We start from the raw sequence: 20,744 nt of genomic DNA, 5'->3' as shown, positions 1-20,744 counted from the left end.
GCCTGAGGTTTTTACAACCTACATTCAAAGCGGTTTACATATATTCAGGTACTTATTTTGTACCAGGGGCAATGGAGGGTTAAGTGACTCGCCCCTGATGAGTGATTGGTGTTCAATGTTCATTTTAGTACAGTTTTACAAAAGTTCAACACCAAAACTTTTCGACTGCTATTCTATTCAATATCACATCTAAAGATCATCCTGGTCTGACCAGGACTGTTGGTCACTTGGATTTAAAATGCCAGAGAGCAGTGGTTTTCAACCCAGGCCTCAGGAATCGGGCTTTCAGGATATCCACAATGGATATGCATAAGAGAGATTTGCATGCACTGCCTTCTTAATTGACTTAATCTTTCTCATACATATTCATTGTGGATATCCTGAAAACCTGACTGGCCAGGAAGGTCTCGGAGGACCGGGTTGAAAACCACTGCCGTAGAGGATTTCACAGAAGTGCTGTGATGTCAACATTCATATCTTTGAATTAAAATCCCACATACAGTATATAAAAACTGAACAGTAAGCATTTAGGGTTCTTAAGAGGTCTGGGGACATGGGGTAAGATCAGAGCTCTGTGTTTCACGTCTCCTAGTGCTAGAGAGGTCATAAGCTCCCGAGTCCTCTGCAGTGACAGGTGCTGTGTTGCATCTTCTCCCTTTCGGCTGCAGGGTTCTTTGACGCCCACCTGGCATCTGGCACATTCACAAGGTCGGCAGTGTTCAGCTTCCAGCCTCCTCAGGGATTCTTCTTGCCTACTTGGATGGTGACTGTCTTCACTTCTGTATACTCTGCCAAGGCGTATTCCCCTCTGCAAGGAAAAGAAATTAAGAGTGTGACGCACTGGATGTAGGAAACCGTCCTGGATTTTAATGCGATGAAAACGGTTTTAAGTTAGGTAGGGAGTTCAAGGGAAGGCAAAAAGCACAGGCATAACTGGGAGGAATACAGTGCTGGATTTGCCATTTCTACTGGATTTGGAAATATCCTTTTGTCACTGCTAAGGAATCTGAGATTCAGGCTAGAGAGTTGCACGGGGACAAAAATTTCACCCGTCCCTGCCTGTCCTCGCCGGAATCTAAACCATCACCGCAAGTAATCTCCTCCGTCCCCGTCCGTCCCCTATGCTAAAATAACCCAAATTCTGGTAAAATAAGCCAACTTAACAGCAGCCCATGTTAATAACTTCCTCTCTCAGAGCTTAAGGGGATTTCAATGCTATCGACCATATTCATTCATTTTTTTAGTGCTTTTATAATTGGCATAAGTTGGATATCCACAAAACCTCCCAATGACAATCAAACTTACAGCAAACCAAAGATCTTAATTGCTGATAAATAGGCTAATAGCTCCAATCGTACTAACTCTTTTCACAATACAATCCTTTTAATTATTTGAAAGAGAGCCCTCAGAGAAAACCACCATCAAGGCAGTATCATCGGTTTTTAGCCCGGTGGCATAGCACATCTTTCATAGGGCTATCTCTTATTTGTGAAAATAAGTGCTATCACCAAACACTAAAGTGCTCAAAGTAAACGTGCTCACAAAAATAATCGTGACTTATCTTTAGACAATATTGTTGATATGAATTTTTCTTTTTCTTGCTGATCAATTCTCAGTCCGTAAAGTCCATTACACTGACGGTCTCGGTCTACAGCATTGGCTTCGTTCATAAAGATCTGCATAATGTTAACCCGAGTCCCTGAGGAAATTATTGAAACCCGCGGTGTCAGGCGTTACCGGGGTAAAATTTAGTGGACTGTGAACTTTATGGACTTTACAGACTGAGAATTGATCAGCAAGAAAAAGAAAAAAAAAAGAAAAATTCAATCAACAATATTGTCTAAAGATAAGTCACGATTATTTTTGTGAGCACGTTTACTTTGAGCACTTTAGTGTTTGGTGATAGCACTTATTTTCACAAATAAGAGAGAGCCCTATGAAAGATGTGCTATGCCACCGGGCTAAAAAACGATGATACTGCCTTGATGGTGGTTTTCTCTGAGGGCTCTCTTTCAAATAATTAAAAGGATTGTATTGTGAAAACAGTTTGTACGATTGGTGCTATTAGCCTATTTATCAGCAATTAAGATCTTTGGTTTGCTGTAAGTTTGCTTATAATTGCCATGGCATAAGGAAAGGATAGGTAGGCTGGCATGGCACCACACTTCTCCAGGAACCCTGCAGGAGTCCCCTGGACCTGGAGGGGATCCCTGCGGGATTCCCGCTAACCCCGTTCCTTTGCAGCTCTCGTCTTCCAGTACTTAGCAGGATAGTTATGGCTGCATTATTCGTGGATGAGTGTCATTGCAAGATACACTAGAGTCAGCAAAAAATCATTTCCCTATCTGCTTATTTTTTTTGTCAACTTTGCATTGTGTACTAGAGGCTTTATATATTCCATCAGATAATTAGCAGTTGGATCTTTTCACGGAGAGGAAGTATTTTTTTTCACGGAGAGGGTGGTGGATACGTGGAATGCCCTCCCGCGGGAGGTGGTGGAGATGAAAACGGTAATGGAATTCAAGCATGTGTGGGATAAACGCAAAGGAATCCTGTTTAGAAGGAATGAATCCACGGAATCTTAGTGGAGATTGGGTGGTGACGCTGGTAATTGGGAAGCGAAACCGGTGCTGGACAGACTTCTACGGTCTGTGCCCTGAGAATGGAAAGGGCAAATCAAACTCGAGTATACATATAAAGTAACATATACCATGTAAAATGAGTTTATCTTGTTGGGCAGACTGGATGGACCGTACAGGTCTTTATCTGCCGTCACTTACTATGTTCATATGTTACTATATATGGATCTGGCTGGGCAGCAGGAAGTTCTGTAATAGCTAGAAATCCCGGCATAAAGTCAGATGTTCACATAGTCATGTCTCCTGGGCAGCCCAAGTGCTCCTGAAATTGACCGGATCAGTGTGCTAAGTTGGTGGTGGTGGCAGGGCACAGACCAGCATGGGTGGATGCAGAAAGGACAAAAGAGAGTTTTGTTCCCCACTGGATTTTCGTGACTATTTTTTTCATATATCCTTACATTTTGGTTTGTGCCCCCTTTGCTTTGAAAATTTTCTTGTGGACACAGAGATCTAGGAGGCTGGAGTTTGAGTACCAGTGATGGCTGTTTGGATTATTATGAGATTTTGTGCTTGGCCATGAGAAAAGAGGGGCACTGGCTCTGAAGCAAAAAGGGAACCTTGCGTGTTTAGTTATTCAGGAGGGTGGCATACAGTGGATACAGATGAATATGGCTGGCAACCCAAATATATTAGCACCGTGAACAGGATTAACGTGACCAACTGAATTAACCTGCTGGTCTTTATCATCCTCCAGAGCCCAAAAGGGTATTAGATGCTGAAACCTTTATTTCAGTGGTGTTCCTTGGTCGGTGCCACCCGGGACAGATCGACACTGTGCACCCCCCTCCCCTGGGGGCAGTGTCATCTGGTTCCCCTCCCCCCGGGTGCAGCACGACACCCTCCCCTGGGTGCAGTGTCATCTGGTTCCCCCCCCACCCCCACCCCCGGGTGCAGCATGACACCCTCCCCAGATGCAGCGTCATCCCCCCTGGCGCATCACCTCCAAGCCCCCCCCCCCCCCCCGGGTGCATTCTTCTGGAGGTAACAACAGAGGGAGCAGGGAACCGGCGGAGCTGACAGCCACGTGGCTGCTCCCTGCATTGTGCACCCGGGGTGGAACCCCCCCATTGCCCCGCCCAGTGCAGCACTGCTTTATTTAACTCCTTCCTTATGAACTGAGGCCCCAATGCTCAAAGCTCCGGCACTGTACTGAACAGCGCTGAGGAAATAGCGCTGGAACAGCATGGCAGGATGACTCCCTAATGCTTAATGCTAATGAGATGCCAATAAGCGCACTGTTGTGCGGAAGTTAAAGGGGGAGGATGGTGCTTGGCTCATGTGGTCATGCCCAGAACGTCAGAGGGGGGAGGGGGGAGGAGGAAGAGGTGCCGACTGAGCTCTCTGGACTTCAAAAGCAGTGGTGCAATTCTGGACTTTAAGGCAGCAGACCCAGTATTTTGGATGGGCCCTTCCATGCCCTCCCCCCAATCTTCCTGCACATCTCTCTATATAAAAGGCAACACCAACGTTCTATGAAGCCTCCAGCCGGAAGTGTGAAGGGGGAGAGATATCCGGTTTCCCCATGAGTGTCTGCCCCACCCTCGCTCTCTCTCTAACACAAACAGTGAAGGAAAACAGCAAAGCAGGAAATCAAATCGCTCTCTCTGTAACAGTGAAGGACTCAGAGGGGAGAGAGGGCAGAGGGCAGGGACACACACACTCCCACATGCACACAGAAGAAAACCTTGCTAGCCCCCGTTTCATTTGCATCAGAAACGGGGCTTTTTTACTAGTATTTTTTAAAATACAGTTTTTCACCTACCCCGTATCCAACAGCTCTCCCCTCCGCACCCCGGTATCTGCCCTCCCGTCACTGAGCCCCGTTCGTCCCCGTTATACCTTACAGGCGTCCCAGGGGATCTGCAGCAATTTAGTTTTACTGCCTCTTGCAGCCCCTCAGGCTTCCATTTGCCGCGTCCTGCCAGACAGGAAACAGGCAATGACATCAGCGAGAGTGGGCACTGCAGATGGAAGCCTGTGGAGTCAGCGCCGGCAGCAAAAATAAAGACGCTGCAGGAGCCAGGGACACCTGTAAGGTACACAGGAAGGGACGGGGTTCAGAGACAGGAGGGCCGATACCGGGATGCCACAGAGGAGAGAGCAGTGTGGTGGGGTTCCTGTAAGGCAGTGGTACAATTATTTGATATATTTTCTTGTTTATAACAAATGTAATGATGTGAAGATTGTATAGGCTAATGTAAGGTACAGGGTAAAGGGGAGATATGATTGAGGTGTACAAAATCCTGAGTGGTGTAGAACGAGTAGAAGTAAATCGATTTTTTACTCGTTCCAAAAGTACAAAGACTAGGGGACACTCGAGGAAGTTACATGGAAATACTTTTAAAAGAAATAGGAGGAAATATTTTTTCTTCACTGAACGAATAGTTAAGTTCTGGAACTCTTTGCCGAAGATGTGATAACAGCGGTTAGCATATCTGGGTTAAAGAAAAGGTTTGGACAAGTTGCTAGAGGAGAAGTCCATAATCTGTTGTTGAAACAGACATGGCAAGCAACTGCTTGCCCTGGGATTTGTAGCATGGAATGTTGCTACTCTGAGATTGTGAATGGAATCTTGTTACTCTTTAGGATTCCAGAATCTTGCTGTTCTTTGGGGTTCTACATGGAATGTTGCTACTCTTTGAGATTGTATGGAATCTTGTCACTCTTTAGGATTCCAGAGTCTTGCTAGTCTTTAGGGTTCTACATGGAATGTTGCCACGATTTGGGTTTCTGCCAAGTACTTGTGACCTGGCTTGGCCACTGTTTGGAAAACAGGATACTGGGCTAGGTGGACCATTGGTCTGACCCAGTATGGCTACTCTTATGCTCTTATGTAAAGCATTTTTGAAAGATGAGTGCACAGCCTCTGGAAAGCAAAGCAGCTCTGGCCCTTTCAAAGAAAGTTTTGTACGATAAATGTAAACACTACATTCTGTAAAAGTAGAAAGAAATTATTTATGTAGAGATGAGTCAACTTATAATATATGGGACTGCTTCATAAAACCCTAACATCAGCTCCGAGCTCGCATAGGGTTTGCAGTGGTACAGGCGCCCTTGTGGAGTGTGGTGTTCTATGAGCATCAGTGGTAAAGGTGGTTAGCTTAGCGGGGTTTAAAAAAAAGGTTTGGACGGCTTCCTAAAGGAAAAGTCCAAAGACCAATATTAAAATGACTTGGGGAAAATCCACTGCATAAAATGTCTTGAGCTTTTTTTTGGGATCTTGCCAGGTATTTGTGAGCTGGATTGCAGGGCCGCCGAGAGCCGGGGCCGGGACAAGGCCGCTCCCGGGCCCCCCCCCCCCCGAGGTCACGTCACGTTGCGCCCCCCACAAGAGGTCGCCGGGCCCCCCTCCACCCACTGCCAGTGCCGGGCCCTCTGAACTAACCTGAAGCGCCTTCATCTTCGACGCAAGCAGCAGCAGCAGCAGGGCAGACCTCTCCTTCCTTCCCTGCCCCGCCCTCGCGGACGTTATGTCAGGCGAGGGCTGGACACAGAAGGAAGGCGTGGCCTGCCCTGCTGCTGCTTGCGTCAAAGATGAAGGCGCTTCAGGTTAGTTGAGGGAGTGATGGAGAGCGGGTGGGCCGGACTGTGGCGGTGCTGGCCCCCCCCCCCCCCCCCCGGAGGCCCGGGCCCGGGGACTTTTGTCCCCCCCTCTCGGTGGCCCTGCTGGATTGGCCACTGTTGGAAACAGGATGCTGGGCTCGATGGACCTTTGGTCTGTCCCAGAGTGGCAATACTTATGTACATATGTACTTATAGAGGGAATAGGAAATGACCCCTATTTGCATGCTTTTGACTACATCATCATGCTACTTACACTGATGGTGGGTGTGCTCATTGTTTCCCACAGTAAGGGTCTTTCAGCATTGTGTGCCAGTGAACGCAAGCATTAATTCACCGCTAATGGCCTGTAGCGCCTGTGCTTACTTCTGAGCATCACGTCCTGGGAGAGATCAGCCCTGATTGCCTGCCAGACCAGAGGCAAAGTCATTTTTCCCCATCTGCCCAGGCTTTGTTTTTGTGGTCCAGACAGCTGCATCCAGCTCATGAAAGTACAGCCTGACATCCAACAGGGATTCCCCTCTGTCTCTGAACTTTCAGCTCAACTACAAATATAACACCCGTCCCAGACAAATATGATTTATGGAAAATTCTGTTTCTCTCTTCCTCATCTGTAAATGAAGGGGAAAAAAATACAGTTCTTACAGCTCTCGGCCATTCCCTGACATTTTGAAGCCACCGAAAGGCGCCTGTGCGTGAAGAGCATTGTAACAGTTCACCCTGTGATTGAAAGAGAAGAACAAGAAACTCCAGTGTACAAACTGCAACAATGTATCATTTGTAACGACATGACAAACAGACATAAGACCCCCAATATATAGGAACAATCCTAAGCTCAACTAGAAATAACTTTACAAGCAAGTGGATACATTGTAATAGCCAGGGAAAATTCTGCAAAATTCAAATGTGGGAGGGGGACATGCTTTAAAAATACAGAATGTTCGTTTTTTTAACTGCTTAGTCTTTCTGTCTTTAACAGTTCCCAAATTCTTTGAAGCTAATCAAATAATTAATGTGCATAAGGGCTATTCCAGTGAGCAGCTAACCCTGCAGCTGAGTGATTGTAACTCAGCCAACAAGATCCCTGGGTTTACCGTCTACCACTTGACATTTCTAGAGCGCTACTAGGGTTACGCAACGCTGTACAATTAAACAAAGAAGGACAGTCCCTGCTCGAAAGAGCGTACAATCTAAAGGACGAAATGTCAAGTTGGGGCAGTCAAGATTTCCTGAATAGAGGTAGGTGGTTAGGTGCCAAAGGCGACATTGAAAAGGTGGGCTTTGAGCAAGGCTTTGAAGATGGGCAGGGAGGGGACTTGGCGTATGGGCTCAGGGAGTTTATTCCAAGCACGGGGTGAGGCGAGGCAGAAAGGGCGGAGCCTGGAGTTGGCGGTGGTGGAGAAGGGTACTGAGAGGAGGGATTTGTTTTAAGAGCGGAGGTTACGGGTAGGAACGTAAGGGGAGATGAGGGTAGAGAAGTAGGGAGGGGCTGCACATCGAGTGCATTTGTCTATGGAAATACCTAGTAACAAGATGGCAAGATCCCAAAGAAATACGATACCAGTAATTTCTTGAAGGAGGTTATGTACTCACTTATTTGTGCTATTTAAATATAAATTTGTGGAGTAGCTTAGTGGTAGCATGGCTGAGAATGTTCAAATCCCACTGAGGCTGCCAATGACATTGGGCAAACCACTTAACCCTCCATTTCCTCAGGTACAAAATTAGATTGTGAACTCTCCAGGGGATACCTGACATAACTTACCTTGAGCTACTACTGAAAATGCTCAATCACCTCATTCCCCTCCCTCTTCTGATTTCTGAGACGTAAACAGCATTTCCTTCTAACAGGTTAAGCCAGAGAGCACAATGAATAGATACCAGAGAGGAGGCATCTTGCTCCATAGCTCATAGCCTGGTGGTTGGTCAGTTGTCACTCTGACACATAATCACGTTAGAGTAATTTTTGCCCCTATGTTCAGTATTTACAGGTAGCATGGAGAGATGCTAGACCTGTGGACAGGAAGTGGGGGGAGAGATGCTGGACCAGGGGGAAGAAGCACAGGGAAGAGAGAGACAGAGACCCAGAGCAAAGAGAAGAGGGAGAGAGATGTTCGTCCTGTAGGAGGGAATAGATGGGGAGAGATGTTGGACCTGCAGGGGTGGGAGAAAGAGAGGGGGACCGATGCCAGATAAGTGGAGGAGGGGGATCTAGGCCTGAAGAGAGAAGGAAGCAGAGGGAAGAGAGAGAGAGAGTGTGCCTCAAAGCAAAGGGGAGGAGTAAGAAATTTTGAATCTAGTGGGGAGGGGAGAAGGGAAGCAGAGGGAAGAGAGAGAAAGAGAGAGAGAGAGAGAGAGAGAGAGAGAGACCCAGAGCAAAAGTGAGAAGAAGAGAGGGAGAGAGATGCTGTAATGGGGGGAGAGAAGGGAGGTGGAGAGAGAGAGAGACCGGACCAGGGGGAAAAGAGGGGGATGCTGGAGGGAGGGAGATAGAGATGCCTGACCACAGGAGGAAGAGGAGAGAGAGAGAGGGGAGAAGCTAGATATAGGGAGAGCAGGAACACATAGAAGAGATGCTGGACATGGAGGAAGCATAGGGATAAGGACAGAGGGTGATACTGGACATGGGGAGAGAGATAGGGATGCTGAATATGGGGGGGGGGGGGGGGGAGTGGATATGGACACCAAGAGGGCAGATGCTGTACATGGGAGAGGATAGGGACAGGGATGCAGAGGGGTTATACTAGGTAGGACAGACAGGGACACAGAGGAAAGATGGATGGTAGGCATAAGAAAGATCAAAAAGGAGAGGAGACTCTGGAAAGAGAGTTAAGAAAAAACCCCAGAGAAAAGCAAAAGAGAGACATTGGGACCAAAGCAATGCTCAGAAAACAAAGGTAGAAAAAAGTATTTTATTTGTAATTTATTAACTGGAATATATCAGCTTTGGGAATTGTACATTCCTGATATTTTCTATTTAGGTCTGGAGTGTGTTTGCTTTTTCCGGGTTTGCATACTGGAGCTCTGAAGTAGAGAGTTGCTGGGGACAGAAATTTCACCCGTCTCCACCCATCCCCACTGAATTTCCTTCATCCCCGCCCGTTCCCTGCTCTAAAATAACTCAACAGTAGCCCATGTTGATAACTTCCCCTCTCAGTGCTTATAGGGATTTCAATGCTATCAACCATATCCATTATATATTTTTTCGTGCTCTTATAATTGCCATGACACAAGGATAGGTAGGCTGACCTGGCACTACACTTCTGCGGAAACCCCACAGGATCTGCGTCCATCCCCATGGGATCCTCACAGGTCCTGTGTCTATCCCCATGGGAATCCCATGACCTGGAGGGGATCCCCGTGGGAGTCCCACGGGAACCATGGGATTCCCGCTAACCCTGTTCCTGTGCAGCTCTGAAGGGGCCTTCCTCCTCCCCCTCCCCCTCCGGTCCTCACTTCCTTAGAAGAGATGTTATAGGGGTAAATTTTAATTTTTAAGCCTGGGTTTCAGTCCTAGCCTACACCACTATTATGGCAACCTGTAACTATAAACTATTTACTTCTAATAATCTTGTTCCTTATCCTGTATTGTGTATGTGGCACTGACAACATTCTGGAAAATATACCGAGATACACAATTGTGTAAGACTTGTTCATTTAATGTTATTTGAAATTCAACAATGTGTTTATTTTTCACACTCTAAAAAGAGTAACATTGCATAATACGCTGTAAACCATAGCAACAGGAATGAAATTCAGGTCACTTGCAGGCTTATTTTCGAAAGAGAAGGACACCCATCTTTCGACACAAATAGCAAGATGGGCGTCCTTCTCACAGGGGTGCCCAAATCAGCAAAATCAAAAGCCAATTTTGGATGTCCTCAACTGCTTTCCGTCATGAGGACGACCAAAGTTCACGGGGGCGTGTCGGAAGCATAGCGAAGGCGGGACTGGGGCGTGCTTAACACATGGGCGTCCTCAACCGATAATGGAAAAAAGAAGGGCGTCCCTGACAAGCACTTGGGCGACTTTACTTGGCCCATCAAAAAGGTGCCCGAACTGACCAGATGACCATCGGAGGGAATTGGGGATGACCTCCCCTTACTCCCCCAGTAGTCACTAACTCCCTCCCACCCTAAAAAACAAACAACAAAAAAAAAACTTTAAAAATATTTTTTGCCAGCCTCAAATATCATATCCAGCTCCATGACAGCAGTATGCAGGTCCCTGGAGCAGTTTTAGCGGGTGCAGTGCACTTCAGGCAGGCGGACCCAGGCCCAACCCCCCCTAACTGTTACACTTGTGCTGGTGAGCCCTTCAAGACCCACCACAAACCCACTGTACCCACATCTAGGTGCCCCCCTTCACCCATAAGGGCTATGGAAGTGGTGTACAGTGGTGGGTAGTGGGTTTTGGGGGGCCCAGCCAGGGGTGTGCTGGTAAATTTTTAACAGGCTCTTTCTCCGGACGGACTTAGCCAGCTCTGCAGTTGGAAGGGCCAGGGGTGGCCGGGGGGGAGAGCAACACCTGCCTCTCTCTCCTCCCTCCCTTCGTGCGGGCACGCTAGGCATACCTTTGCTGGCAACCAATAAATGGACTGCCACCACTCCCAACGTCTTGCTCTGAGGAGCATGCTGGAACTTCTCTCACATGCTCCAGAAGTCCCAGCCTGCTGCCCAGAGCTGGAAACAAGGAGCGGGGAGCAGCAGCAGTCTATTTACTTGGCTGGCAGGGCTCAGCATCCCCACTAGCAAAGTAAAAGATAATTCAGCTGGGGCCCCAAGCCCACATTTTGGGAGCCAGTTGTTAAAGTAGCCATGGAGGGTCCTACTTTAACAACCGGCTCCCAAAATTCTTAAAAACTTAACAACCGGCTCTTGCGAGCCTGTGAGAGCCTGCTCCAGGACACCACTGGGCTCAGCACACAAGGTAAGGGAGCTATGTACCTGGGAGTTTTTTCTGAAGTCCACTGCAGTGCCCCCTAGGGTGCCCGGTTGGTGTCCCGGCACGTCAGGGGGACCAGTGCACTACGAATGCTTGGCTCCTCCCACGACCAAAGGGCTTGCATTTGGTAGTTTCTGAGATGGGCATCCGTAGTTTCCATTATTGCCGAAAATCAGAAATGACCAAGTCTAGGGACAACCATCTCTAGGGACGACCTAAATGTGAAGATTTGGGCGTCCCGACCATATTATCGAAACGAAAGATGGATGCCCATCTTGTTTTGATAATACGGGTTTCCCTGCCCCTTCGCCGGGACATCCTGTGAGGACGTCCTCAGGAAAACTTGGGCGTCCCTTTCGATTATGCCCCTCTTAAGATTTTAAGTTTGCACAAACTTCCAGCTATTTCTCATCTTCACACATTGCAGCATTTTACCAAACTTCTGTGCAGGAGGGAATGACCTAATTTGTTAACTGAGGAATTTTAAATAGAAAAGAGAAAGAAAAGGAAAAAAAAATATGTTGAAAATGCTTTTCTAGTTGTCAGGCTGTTTGATAAGCCAGTGTTTTCCAAGTCCAGTCCTGGTTTTCAGGTTTTCAGGATATCCACAATGAATATGCATGAACTTGATTTGCATACACTGCCTCCAATATATGCAAATCTCTTTCATGCATATTCATTGTGAATATCTTGACTGGCAAGGGTTACTCTAGGACCGGACTACAGAAACACTGTGATAACCCATAAGGCATTATTATAATTGACATGGTGCCACCTAGTGGCGTAAGAGTTAATTGCATGGTTTTGTCTCAACAAAATGAAAAAGGTGATGGGACGACTTCCCTATGAGTTCCTATGAGGAAAGGCTGAAGCGTCAGGGGCTCTTCAGCTTGGAGAAGAGATGGCTGAGGGGAGATATAAGATGTCTATACAATAATGAGTGGCGTAGAACAGGTAGTTGTGAATTGTTTGTTTACTCTTTCCAAAAATATTAGGACTAGGGGGCATGCGATGAAGCTACAAAGTAGTCAATTTAATACGAATCGGAGAAAAGTTTTCTTCACTCAATGCGTAATTAAACTCTGGAATTCGTTGCCAGAGAATGTGGTAAAGGCGGTTAGCTTAGCAGAGTTTAAAAAAGGTCTGGACGGCTTCCTAAAGGAAAAGTTCATAGACCACTATTAAATTGACTTGGGGAAAATCCACTGCTTATTTCTGGGATAAGCAGCATAAAATGTATTGAACTTTTTGGGGATCTTGCCAGGTATTTGTGACCTGGATTAACCACTGTTAGAAACAGGATGCTGGGCTTGATGGAACTCTGGTCTGTCCCAGTGTGGCAATACTTGTGTACTTCTGTAACACTTGCAAGACAGTCCTTTAAGTTAGGTGCTCACAGTTAATGTGCTGGTTATGCATATAAGTCATTAGAATAAAGGCATATACTGGTGTATATCTGCACATTCACATGTGTATGCCAAAAGTTTGCCTATGTGCTACTCTGTAAAGTGGAGGAGAAGCCTAATGGTTAGTGTAGTGGACTGATATGGGGAACCAGATTCAATTTCCACTGCAGCTTTTTGTGACTCCAGGCAAGTGATTTAACCTTCCATTGCCCCAGGTACAAATAAGTACCTGTATATACTATACAAACCACTATATCAAGTCTCATTTCCCTTTCCCTATTTGAGATTCTAGATGGAATGTTGCTACTATTGGAGATTGTACATGGAATGTTGAGATTCTGTTGCTACTATTGAGATTCTACGTGGAATGTTGCGATTCCACTAGCAACATTCCATGTAGAAGCTTGCCCTTGCAGATCAGCAACGCGGCCGCGCAGGCTTCTCTTTCTGTGAGTCTGACGTCCTGCACGTGTGAGTCTGATGTCCTGCACGTACGTGCAGGACGTCAGACTCACAGAAACAGAAGCCTGCGTGGCCGCATTGCTGATCTGCAAGGGCAGGCTTCTACATGGAATGTTGCTAGTGGAGGAGTAGCCTAGTGGTTAGTGCAGTGAACTTTGATCCTGGGGAACTGGGTTTGATTCCCACTGCAGCTCCTTATGACTCCGGGCAAGTGACTTAACCCTCCATTGCCCCAGGTCCAAATAAGTACCTGTATATACTATGTAAACCACTTTGAATGTAGTTGCAAAAACCACAGAAAGGGAGTATATCAAGTCCAATTCTCCTTAAAGGAAAGTGGGCACCTATGTCCCTTATAGAACTCTCTGGGTGCCTCTTTATGGACACCCAGTTACAGAATTTCCGCATTGAAGGTTGTAGGGTTTGGGAGAGTAAGTAGAAAGACATAGGGTCCTTTTACAAAGCTGCGCTTCCAATTATTGGCGCGGAAATGGGAAGAAGCCTATTCTCTTCCCATGGGCTTCGTCACATTCAGTGCACTGCTAATGGTATCGCAGCTTTGTAAAAGGAGCCCTCAATGAGGCTCATTTTCATTATGGAACTTTGTCTCTGTGCTTTGAAAATGAGCACCATAGGACCGACGTGTCTTTATAAAATTACCCCACGAAAGCTGCAGACATTGCAGCTATAATTAAGCTGCTGTAGTGTATTTTTTTTTTTTTTAATGCACGTGAATCTTGACTTCCACCAAGTTCTGCTCCTGAACAGGGCTGCCGAGAGACAGAGCCAGACCTGGAGCAGGGCCACCCCCCCCCCCCCTCACTCGGACTGTCGCTGCTGTTGCCCCACTACCTCCCCACTCGGGCTGCTACCGCTGCCCTCCGCCCCCTTACCTTCCTGCGTCTGCTCCTCCCTCAGTCTGTCACTCTCCTGCTCCTGTGTGCCGGGACCCAAGTTGTCGCATTAATGCAATCACCCGGGTCCTGACACACAGGAGCAGGGGAGAGACAGACCGAAGGAACAGAACCTTCTGGCACCAGACCCCCCTTGGAGGTGAAGCCCGGTGAATCTTGCCCCCCCCCCTTCGCCCTCTCTATCGGCATCCCTGCCCCCGAACACGTCCACATGTACAAGTCTATGCATTCTTGACATCATGTGTACTTGCATGTGCGTGCTAAATTTATCAAGAGCAATATATACACACAAAGAAAACATCTTTATAAAATTTATCTGGTGGGAGTTATCTATTAATCCCAGGCTTGCAGAGATTTACCTCCACCCACTTGTTTCTACACATCTGAGAAGGCTGCAGAAGAGAAACTTAAGTCAAAAGCACTTACCAGACTGTCCCGGACTGTAATGCAGAGGCTACGGTCAGTGCTGTGTCCAGACACTTGGTGAACACTGCTGCTGTCAGACCATAGTCTGTACTGTTGGCTCTTTTTATAACTTCTTCGATGCTTTTAAACTTCATTATGGATTGCACTGGTCCAAAAATCTATAAGCAGCCAAGCAACAAGCATTAAGTCACAGGTTATCTGTTTTGCCTAATGCAGGTTGCGCAGTCTGGCATTTCAAAGAGAGACGCCCACCAAATGGCTTCCTCTAAGCCCTCTTATGTACGTTGCAGACGTTTTCTACGGCCTTCAAAATTACATATCAGTAATCTTTCTGTTCATACTCTCTCGCTCCATCCTGCCCCCAATTATAGGCACCTGGGTGTAGGAGGCTTGGGGAGGCTAAGCCTTCCATTACATCTATGGTCTAGGGAACATTCTTCTTTTATATTTCTATATATTTGTATTGTAACTACATCCAGGGCTTTTTTTGAGGGGGTACTGAGTACCGGCACCTTTTCCACTGTCTGCTAAAATTGACCCATAGTCCCCAAGTTTTAATGAAAAAGCTCAGGCTCTACACACCAATTCTACCGTGTCATAGATTCTGTGACTTGTTGCAGGGGACCTGGCTATTGTGGGGTGGGTCCCTCAGTGATAACTCTACCCCTGAAGGGAGGCCTGACATTTTTTTTTTTTGTTACATTTGTACCCCGCGCTTTCCCACTCATGGCAGGCTCAATGCGGCTTACATGGGGCAATGGAGGGTTAAGTGACTTGCCCAGAGTCACAAGGAGCTGCCTGTGCCTGAAGTGGGAATGCAACTCAGTTCCTCAGTTCCCCAGGACCAAAGTCCACCACTCTAACCACTAGGCCACTCCTCCACTCCACTGGCACCTTTTTCGCTAGAAAAAACACGCTGATCTACATCTAAAAACTCAAGAGTTCAATAAACCTTATACAGATCCTTTTTAAAGCATTTTTATAAATTAATGTTAAACGTGCTTAATGTGTCTAAACAAAGACCAAAAGCAGCCCGTTTTCCATATGGCACATTAATAGGGTCAGCAATCTCTATTTCCATCCTGTGCTTCAAAAAGTATGTTTTATATATATTCCGGGTGTGCTTAAGTCATAAAATAAATTCCATAAAATCCGGCTGGGGTCCCAGTTTCACTGTGCTCAGCTTCATCAGTTTGGGTCACTAGCCGGCTTATTTTCGAAAGAGAAAGACGCCCATATTTCGACCCAAATCGGGAGATGGGCATCTTTCTCCCGTGGGCGAACAAATCGGTATAATCGAAAGCCGATTTTGGTCGTCTTCAACTGCACTCCGTCGCAGGAATGAACAAAGTGGACGGGGTCGTGTCGGAGGCATGGTGAAGGCGGGTCTGGGGCGTGGTTATCGGCCGAGGAGAGATGGGCGTCTTTAGCTGATAAGCGAAATAAGAAGGGTGTTTTGGACGAGAATTTGGTCCGCTTTATTTGGACCCTTTTGTTCATGTCCAAGTCCCAAAAAAGTGCCCCAACTGACCAGATGACCACTGGAGGGAATCGGGGATCACCTCCCCTGACTCCCCCAGTGGTCATTAACCCCCTCTCACCAAAAAAAAACCCCCACTTTAAAAACTTTTTTTTTTAGCCTGTATGCCAGCCTCAAATGCCGTACCCGCCTCCATGACAGCAGAATGCGTTCTATCCTCTGACAGCCTTTCCCTGGTTCTGATGTGGCTCTCGGGTGAGTGTGACACCTTTTCTGTTATGCGCACTGCAGAGTCACATCAGCAATGCATTGTGGTGGGTGTAGGGTATTAGGCTCCGTGATTCCACTAGCTTGTGTTAAATGCTCACGATGTTAGTAGTTGCTAGGCTCTACTCCCATGGTGCTTTTCCCTCTGCTTACTGGGTCAGAGTGTGCCCTGTTTTGTTTCCGGTAGTCCATGAGGTAGTGGCCATTTTTGTAAGCCAGTTTTAGATCCCTTTCATGTGTTAGCCACGTTACAGCACTTAGTTCTTACCTTGAATGTGGCTGAAAGAGGGCATTGTACAGCATTCTGCCAGCTCTGACCTACTGCTAATCTCAGTACCAGCGAGACTCGTTGCCAGTGGGGCACAACCTCTGATCTGCAGTTAACTGTGAGTAAAGGTGCTTATTCAAATAAAGGACGTTTTCAGCGAGATTAGTCTTCAGGTGTGAACTGCTGTGCCAAGGTTATACAGCAGCAACAAGTCCTGTCCCTGGAGCACTTTTAGTGGGTACCGCAGTGCACTTAAGGCAGGCGGACTCAGACCCATCCCCCCTACCTGTAACACTTGTGTTGGTAAATGGGAGACCTCCAAAACCCAGTGTACCCACATGTAGGTGCCCCCTTCACCCCTAAGAGCTATGGTATTGTTGTACATTTGTGGGTAGTGGGTTTTGGGGGAGGAGGTTGGGGGCTCAGCACCCGTGGTAAGGGAGCTATGCATGTGGGAGCTGTTTCGGAAGTCCACCGCACTGACCTCTAGGGTGCCCAGTTGGTGTCCTGGCATGTCAGGGGGGCCAGTGTACTAGGAATCCTGGCCCCTCCCACGACCAAATGGCTCAGATTAGGACATTTTTGAGCTGGCCGGTTTTAGTTTCCATTATCGCAAAAAAAAAAAAAAAAAACCCGCCCAGCTCAGAAACTAACAAATCCATGGCATTTGGTCCGTACAAACTGTATTTTCAAAAAAAAAAAAAAAAAAAAAGACGTCCATTTTTTTTTCGAAAATACAGTCTGTCCCTCCTCTTCACTTACCCGTTTTCGGACAGACGCCCATGGAATGTTGCCACTTTTTGAGATTCTGGAATGCTGCTATTATTTGAGATTCTAGATGGACTGTTGCTAGTGGAGGAGTGGCCTAGTGGTTAGAGCACCGGTCTTGCAATCCAGAGGTGGCCGGTTCAAATCCCGCTGCTGCTCCTTGTGATCTTAGGCAAGTCACTTAACCCTCCATTGCCTCAGGTACAAACTTAGATTGTGAGCCCTCCTGGGACAGAGAAATATCCAGAGTACCTGAATGTAACTCACCTTGAGCTACTACTGAAAAAGGTGTGAGCAAAATCTAAATAAATATTTGAGATTCTACATGGAATGTTAATGTTGCTATTCCAATAGCAACATTCCATGTAGAAGCCTGCCCTTGCAGATCAGCAATGCAGGTTTCTGTGAGTCTGACGTCCTGCCAACCCCACCCGCTGCTGCTGCTCATGCCTTTACAGGCGAGAGTTCTTAACCCCTACCAGCTGAAGCACCACTGCCGCACATGTCTTGGCTGGCGGGGGTCCCCAACCCGCGCCAGCTGAAGTGCATTTTCCAACACTGGTCTCCGGCACTGTCGCATTTCCCGCCATGTTCTCTGTTCCCCTCACATCATGTCCGGCATGCTCGTTTTAATGAAATTGAGCTCTGTTTCACTAAAACGAGTGTGCCGGATGTGAGGGGAAGAGAGAGCGCGGGTCAGGAAATGCAGCGGCGCCAGAGAAAAGCGCTGGAAAAAAAGCTTCAGCTGGCAGGGGTTGGGGACCCCCCGCCAGCCAAACCAGGGGCACACATCCCAGTTTGGGGGGGCCCAGGCCCCCGTGGTCCCCCGTAGCTACGCCACTGCTCCTGAGTGTCTAAAAACTGGGTCCAGTCCATATAGCCTGCTTATATTTTATATCACACCTTACCTCCTGCCCACTTTTCATGAAAAGCCAAGGGTCGCCTTTTATCTAAGTAGCGAACATTCCTCGTTTTACTGAACGTAAAGCACTGCAACACGGCAGGGGAAAATCTCCCAGTTCCTACCTCCTCCTTGGCGATGCGCATGTTGTCTGTAACCTCAGAGAAGACGGTGGGATGTAGAAAGAGACTCCGATCCTTGAAAGCTGAACCCCCACACTCCAGTCTGGCACCTTCTTTCTTCCCACTCTCTATTAATGCCAAAATTTTATCAAACTGTTCTTGGTCAATCTGGCAGACAGAAAGGTGAGAGGAAGGAGTGAGCAGGACATGATACAGCAGGAAAGTGACATCAAATTAAAAAAAACACACTCATGAGAGAGCTGAAACACCTCTCAATTTGTTCACCTCACCAGAGACTCACATCTGGCTCTGTTACAAAACTACTTTAAAAAAATGGAACAACACGTAACATTTTAAGGCTCAAGGAAGTTATAGTGAAGAAAAATCAAGCAGGATATAAGCAGGGTTGGGCAACCACAGTCCTTGAGGGCCACTGTCCAGTCGGATTTTCAAGATTTCCAGAATAAATATGCAGAGATTAATTTGCATACAATGGAAGCAATACTTGCAAATCGATCTCATGCATATTCATCATTATGGGTATCCTGAAAATCTGACAAGCTGGGTGGGTCCCAAGGATTGGGTTTAGAACCCCTGTGCTAGCAGAAAGATATAGTGGAATTAGAAAAGGTACAGAGAAGGGCGACGAAAACGATAAAGGGGATGGGACGACTTCCCTATGAGGAAAGGCTGAAGCGGCTAGGGCTCTTCAGCTTGGAGAAAAGGTGGCTGAGGGGAGATATGATAGAGGTCTATAAAATAATGAGTGGAGTGGAACGGGTAGACGTGAATAGTTTACTCTTTCCAAAAGTATTAGGACTAGGGGGCATACGATGAAGCTGCAAAGTAGTAAATTTAATATGAATTGGAGAAAATGTTTCTTCACTCAACGTGTAATTAAACTCTGGAATGCGTTGCCAGAGAATGTGGTAAAGGCGGTTAGCTTAGCGGGGTTTTAAATAGGTCTGGACGGCTTCTTAAAGGAAAAGTCTATAGACCATTATTAAACTGACTTGGGGAAAATCCACTGCAATTTCTGGGATAAGCAGCATAAAATGTACTGAACTTTGAGATCTTGCCAGGTATTTGTGACCTGGATTGGCCACTGTTGGAAACAGGATGATGGGCTTGATGGACCTTTGGTCCCAGTGTGGCGATACTTATGTATTAATTCAGAAGAAAACCATACCTGTGGTCCTTGCTCAGTTTTGGCATCCAGCGGATCACCAACCAGCCGTTTCTTGGCATACTCGACACTGCGTTTGACAAACTCCTGGTATATCTGCTCTTCCACGAAGATCCGGGAGGCAGCTGTGCAGCACTGACCCTGGTTAAAGAATACCCCTTGATGGGCACACTTCACTGCCAGATCCACTGGAAACAGCACACAGTGACAATGTTAATGACAGCAAATCCCCCACACATCATTTCAAAGAACAGACCAAGATATTCAGATCTTACAAAAGATTTCTTCACAGCCTTCGGTGATACCGGATAGGCCAGGAGTTCTCAAATCCAGCCTTTGAGGTCCACAACCCAGACTGGCTTTCAGGATTTCCACAATAAATATATCAATAGAAATCAAACAAAATAAAACATGGAAAAGAAAATAAGATGATACCTTTTTTATTGGACATAACTTAATACATTTCTTGATTAGCTTTCGAAGGTTGCCCTTCTTCCTCAGATCGGAAATAAGCAAATGTGCTAGCTGACAGTGTTTATAAGTGAAAACATTCAAGCATTACTGTGACAGTCTGACAGGGTGGGAGGAGGGGGGGTGGGTAGGAAGTATGCATGGGGACATCAAAGCATGTCATTGATATTCTAACAGGATAGGTGAGGGGTGGGGTGATCAACAGAGACATACAGCTTTATGGTTTATAATGGGCTAGGAACCCCAGATCCTTGTTAAGTCCTTTCTGTTGGGTGTTAAAATATTCAATCATTCTGACTTCAAAGGTCTTACGTTCTTGTATGGTTTTAAAGTTACCTTTGAGGATTCTCACTGTGAAATCACTGGTACAGTGTCCTGGTCCTGTAAAATGTTGAACCCTGCTGGCACCAGTATTGTTCATATGATGTCTATGTAAATTGAATCTTGTCTTAAGCATCTGGCCTGTTTCTCCAATATAGCATCCTTCGTTACATTTTTTACACTGAATGATATATACCACATTGGAAGATGAGCAAGTGAAAGATCCCCATGCATACTTCCTACCCACCCCCCTCCTCCCACCCTGTCAGACTGTCATAGTAATGCTTGAATGTTTTCACTTATATACACTGTCAGCTAGCACATTTGCTTATTTCCGATCTGAGGAAGAAGGGCAACCTTCGAAAGCTAATCAAGAAATGTATTAAGTTATGTCCAATAAAAAAGGTATCATCTTATTTTCTTTTCCATGTTTTATTTTGTTTGATTTCTATTGATAACCTTAAGAGTGGACTAACACGGCTACCACACTCCTCTACACAATAAATATGTATGAGATCGATTTGCATTCACCGCTTCCATTGCGTGCAAATAGATAGTAACATAGTAACATAGTAGATGATGGCAGAAAAAGACCTGCATGGTCAATC

General features: G+C 46.6%; 1 protein-coding gene across 1 annotated transcript in view; it reads right to left on the bottom strand.

Annotated features, from left to right (window-relative positions):
• Positions 1 to 367: 367 nt before the first annotated feature.
• The window catches only part of ALDH1A3 (aldehyde dehydrogenase 1 family member A3), a 68,754-nt gene continuing 48,377 nt past the window's right edge, over positions 368 to 20,744 (bottom strand). The window contains 5 exon segments of the mRNA XM_030189744.1: positions 368 to 808; positions 6,846 to 6,920; positions 14,353 to 14,510; positions 18,162 to 18,326; positions 19,348 to 19,532. Coding sequence (XP_030045604.1) covers positions 736 to 808; positions 6,846 to 6,920; positions 14,353 to 14,510; positions 18,162 to 18,326; positions 19,348 to 19,532 — 656 coding nt within the window. The 3' untranslated portion in view covers positions 368 to 735.

Source organism: Microcaecilia unicolor, chromosome 1 (assembly GCF_901765095.1).
Source record: "Microcaecilia unicolor chromosome 1, aMicUni1.1, whole genome shotgun sequence".
NCBI lineage: Eukaryota > Metazoa > Chordata > Amphibia > Gymnophiona > Siphonopidae > Microcaecilia > Microcaecilia unicolor.
This window is presented reverse-complemented; position numbering and strand designations above follow the sequence as displayed.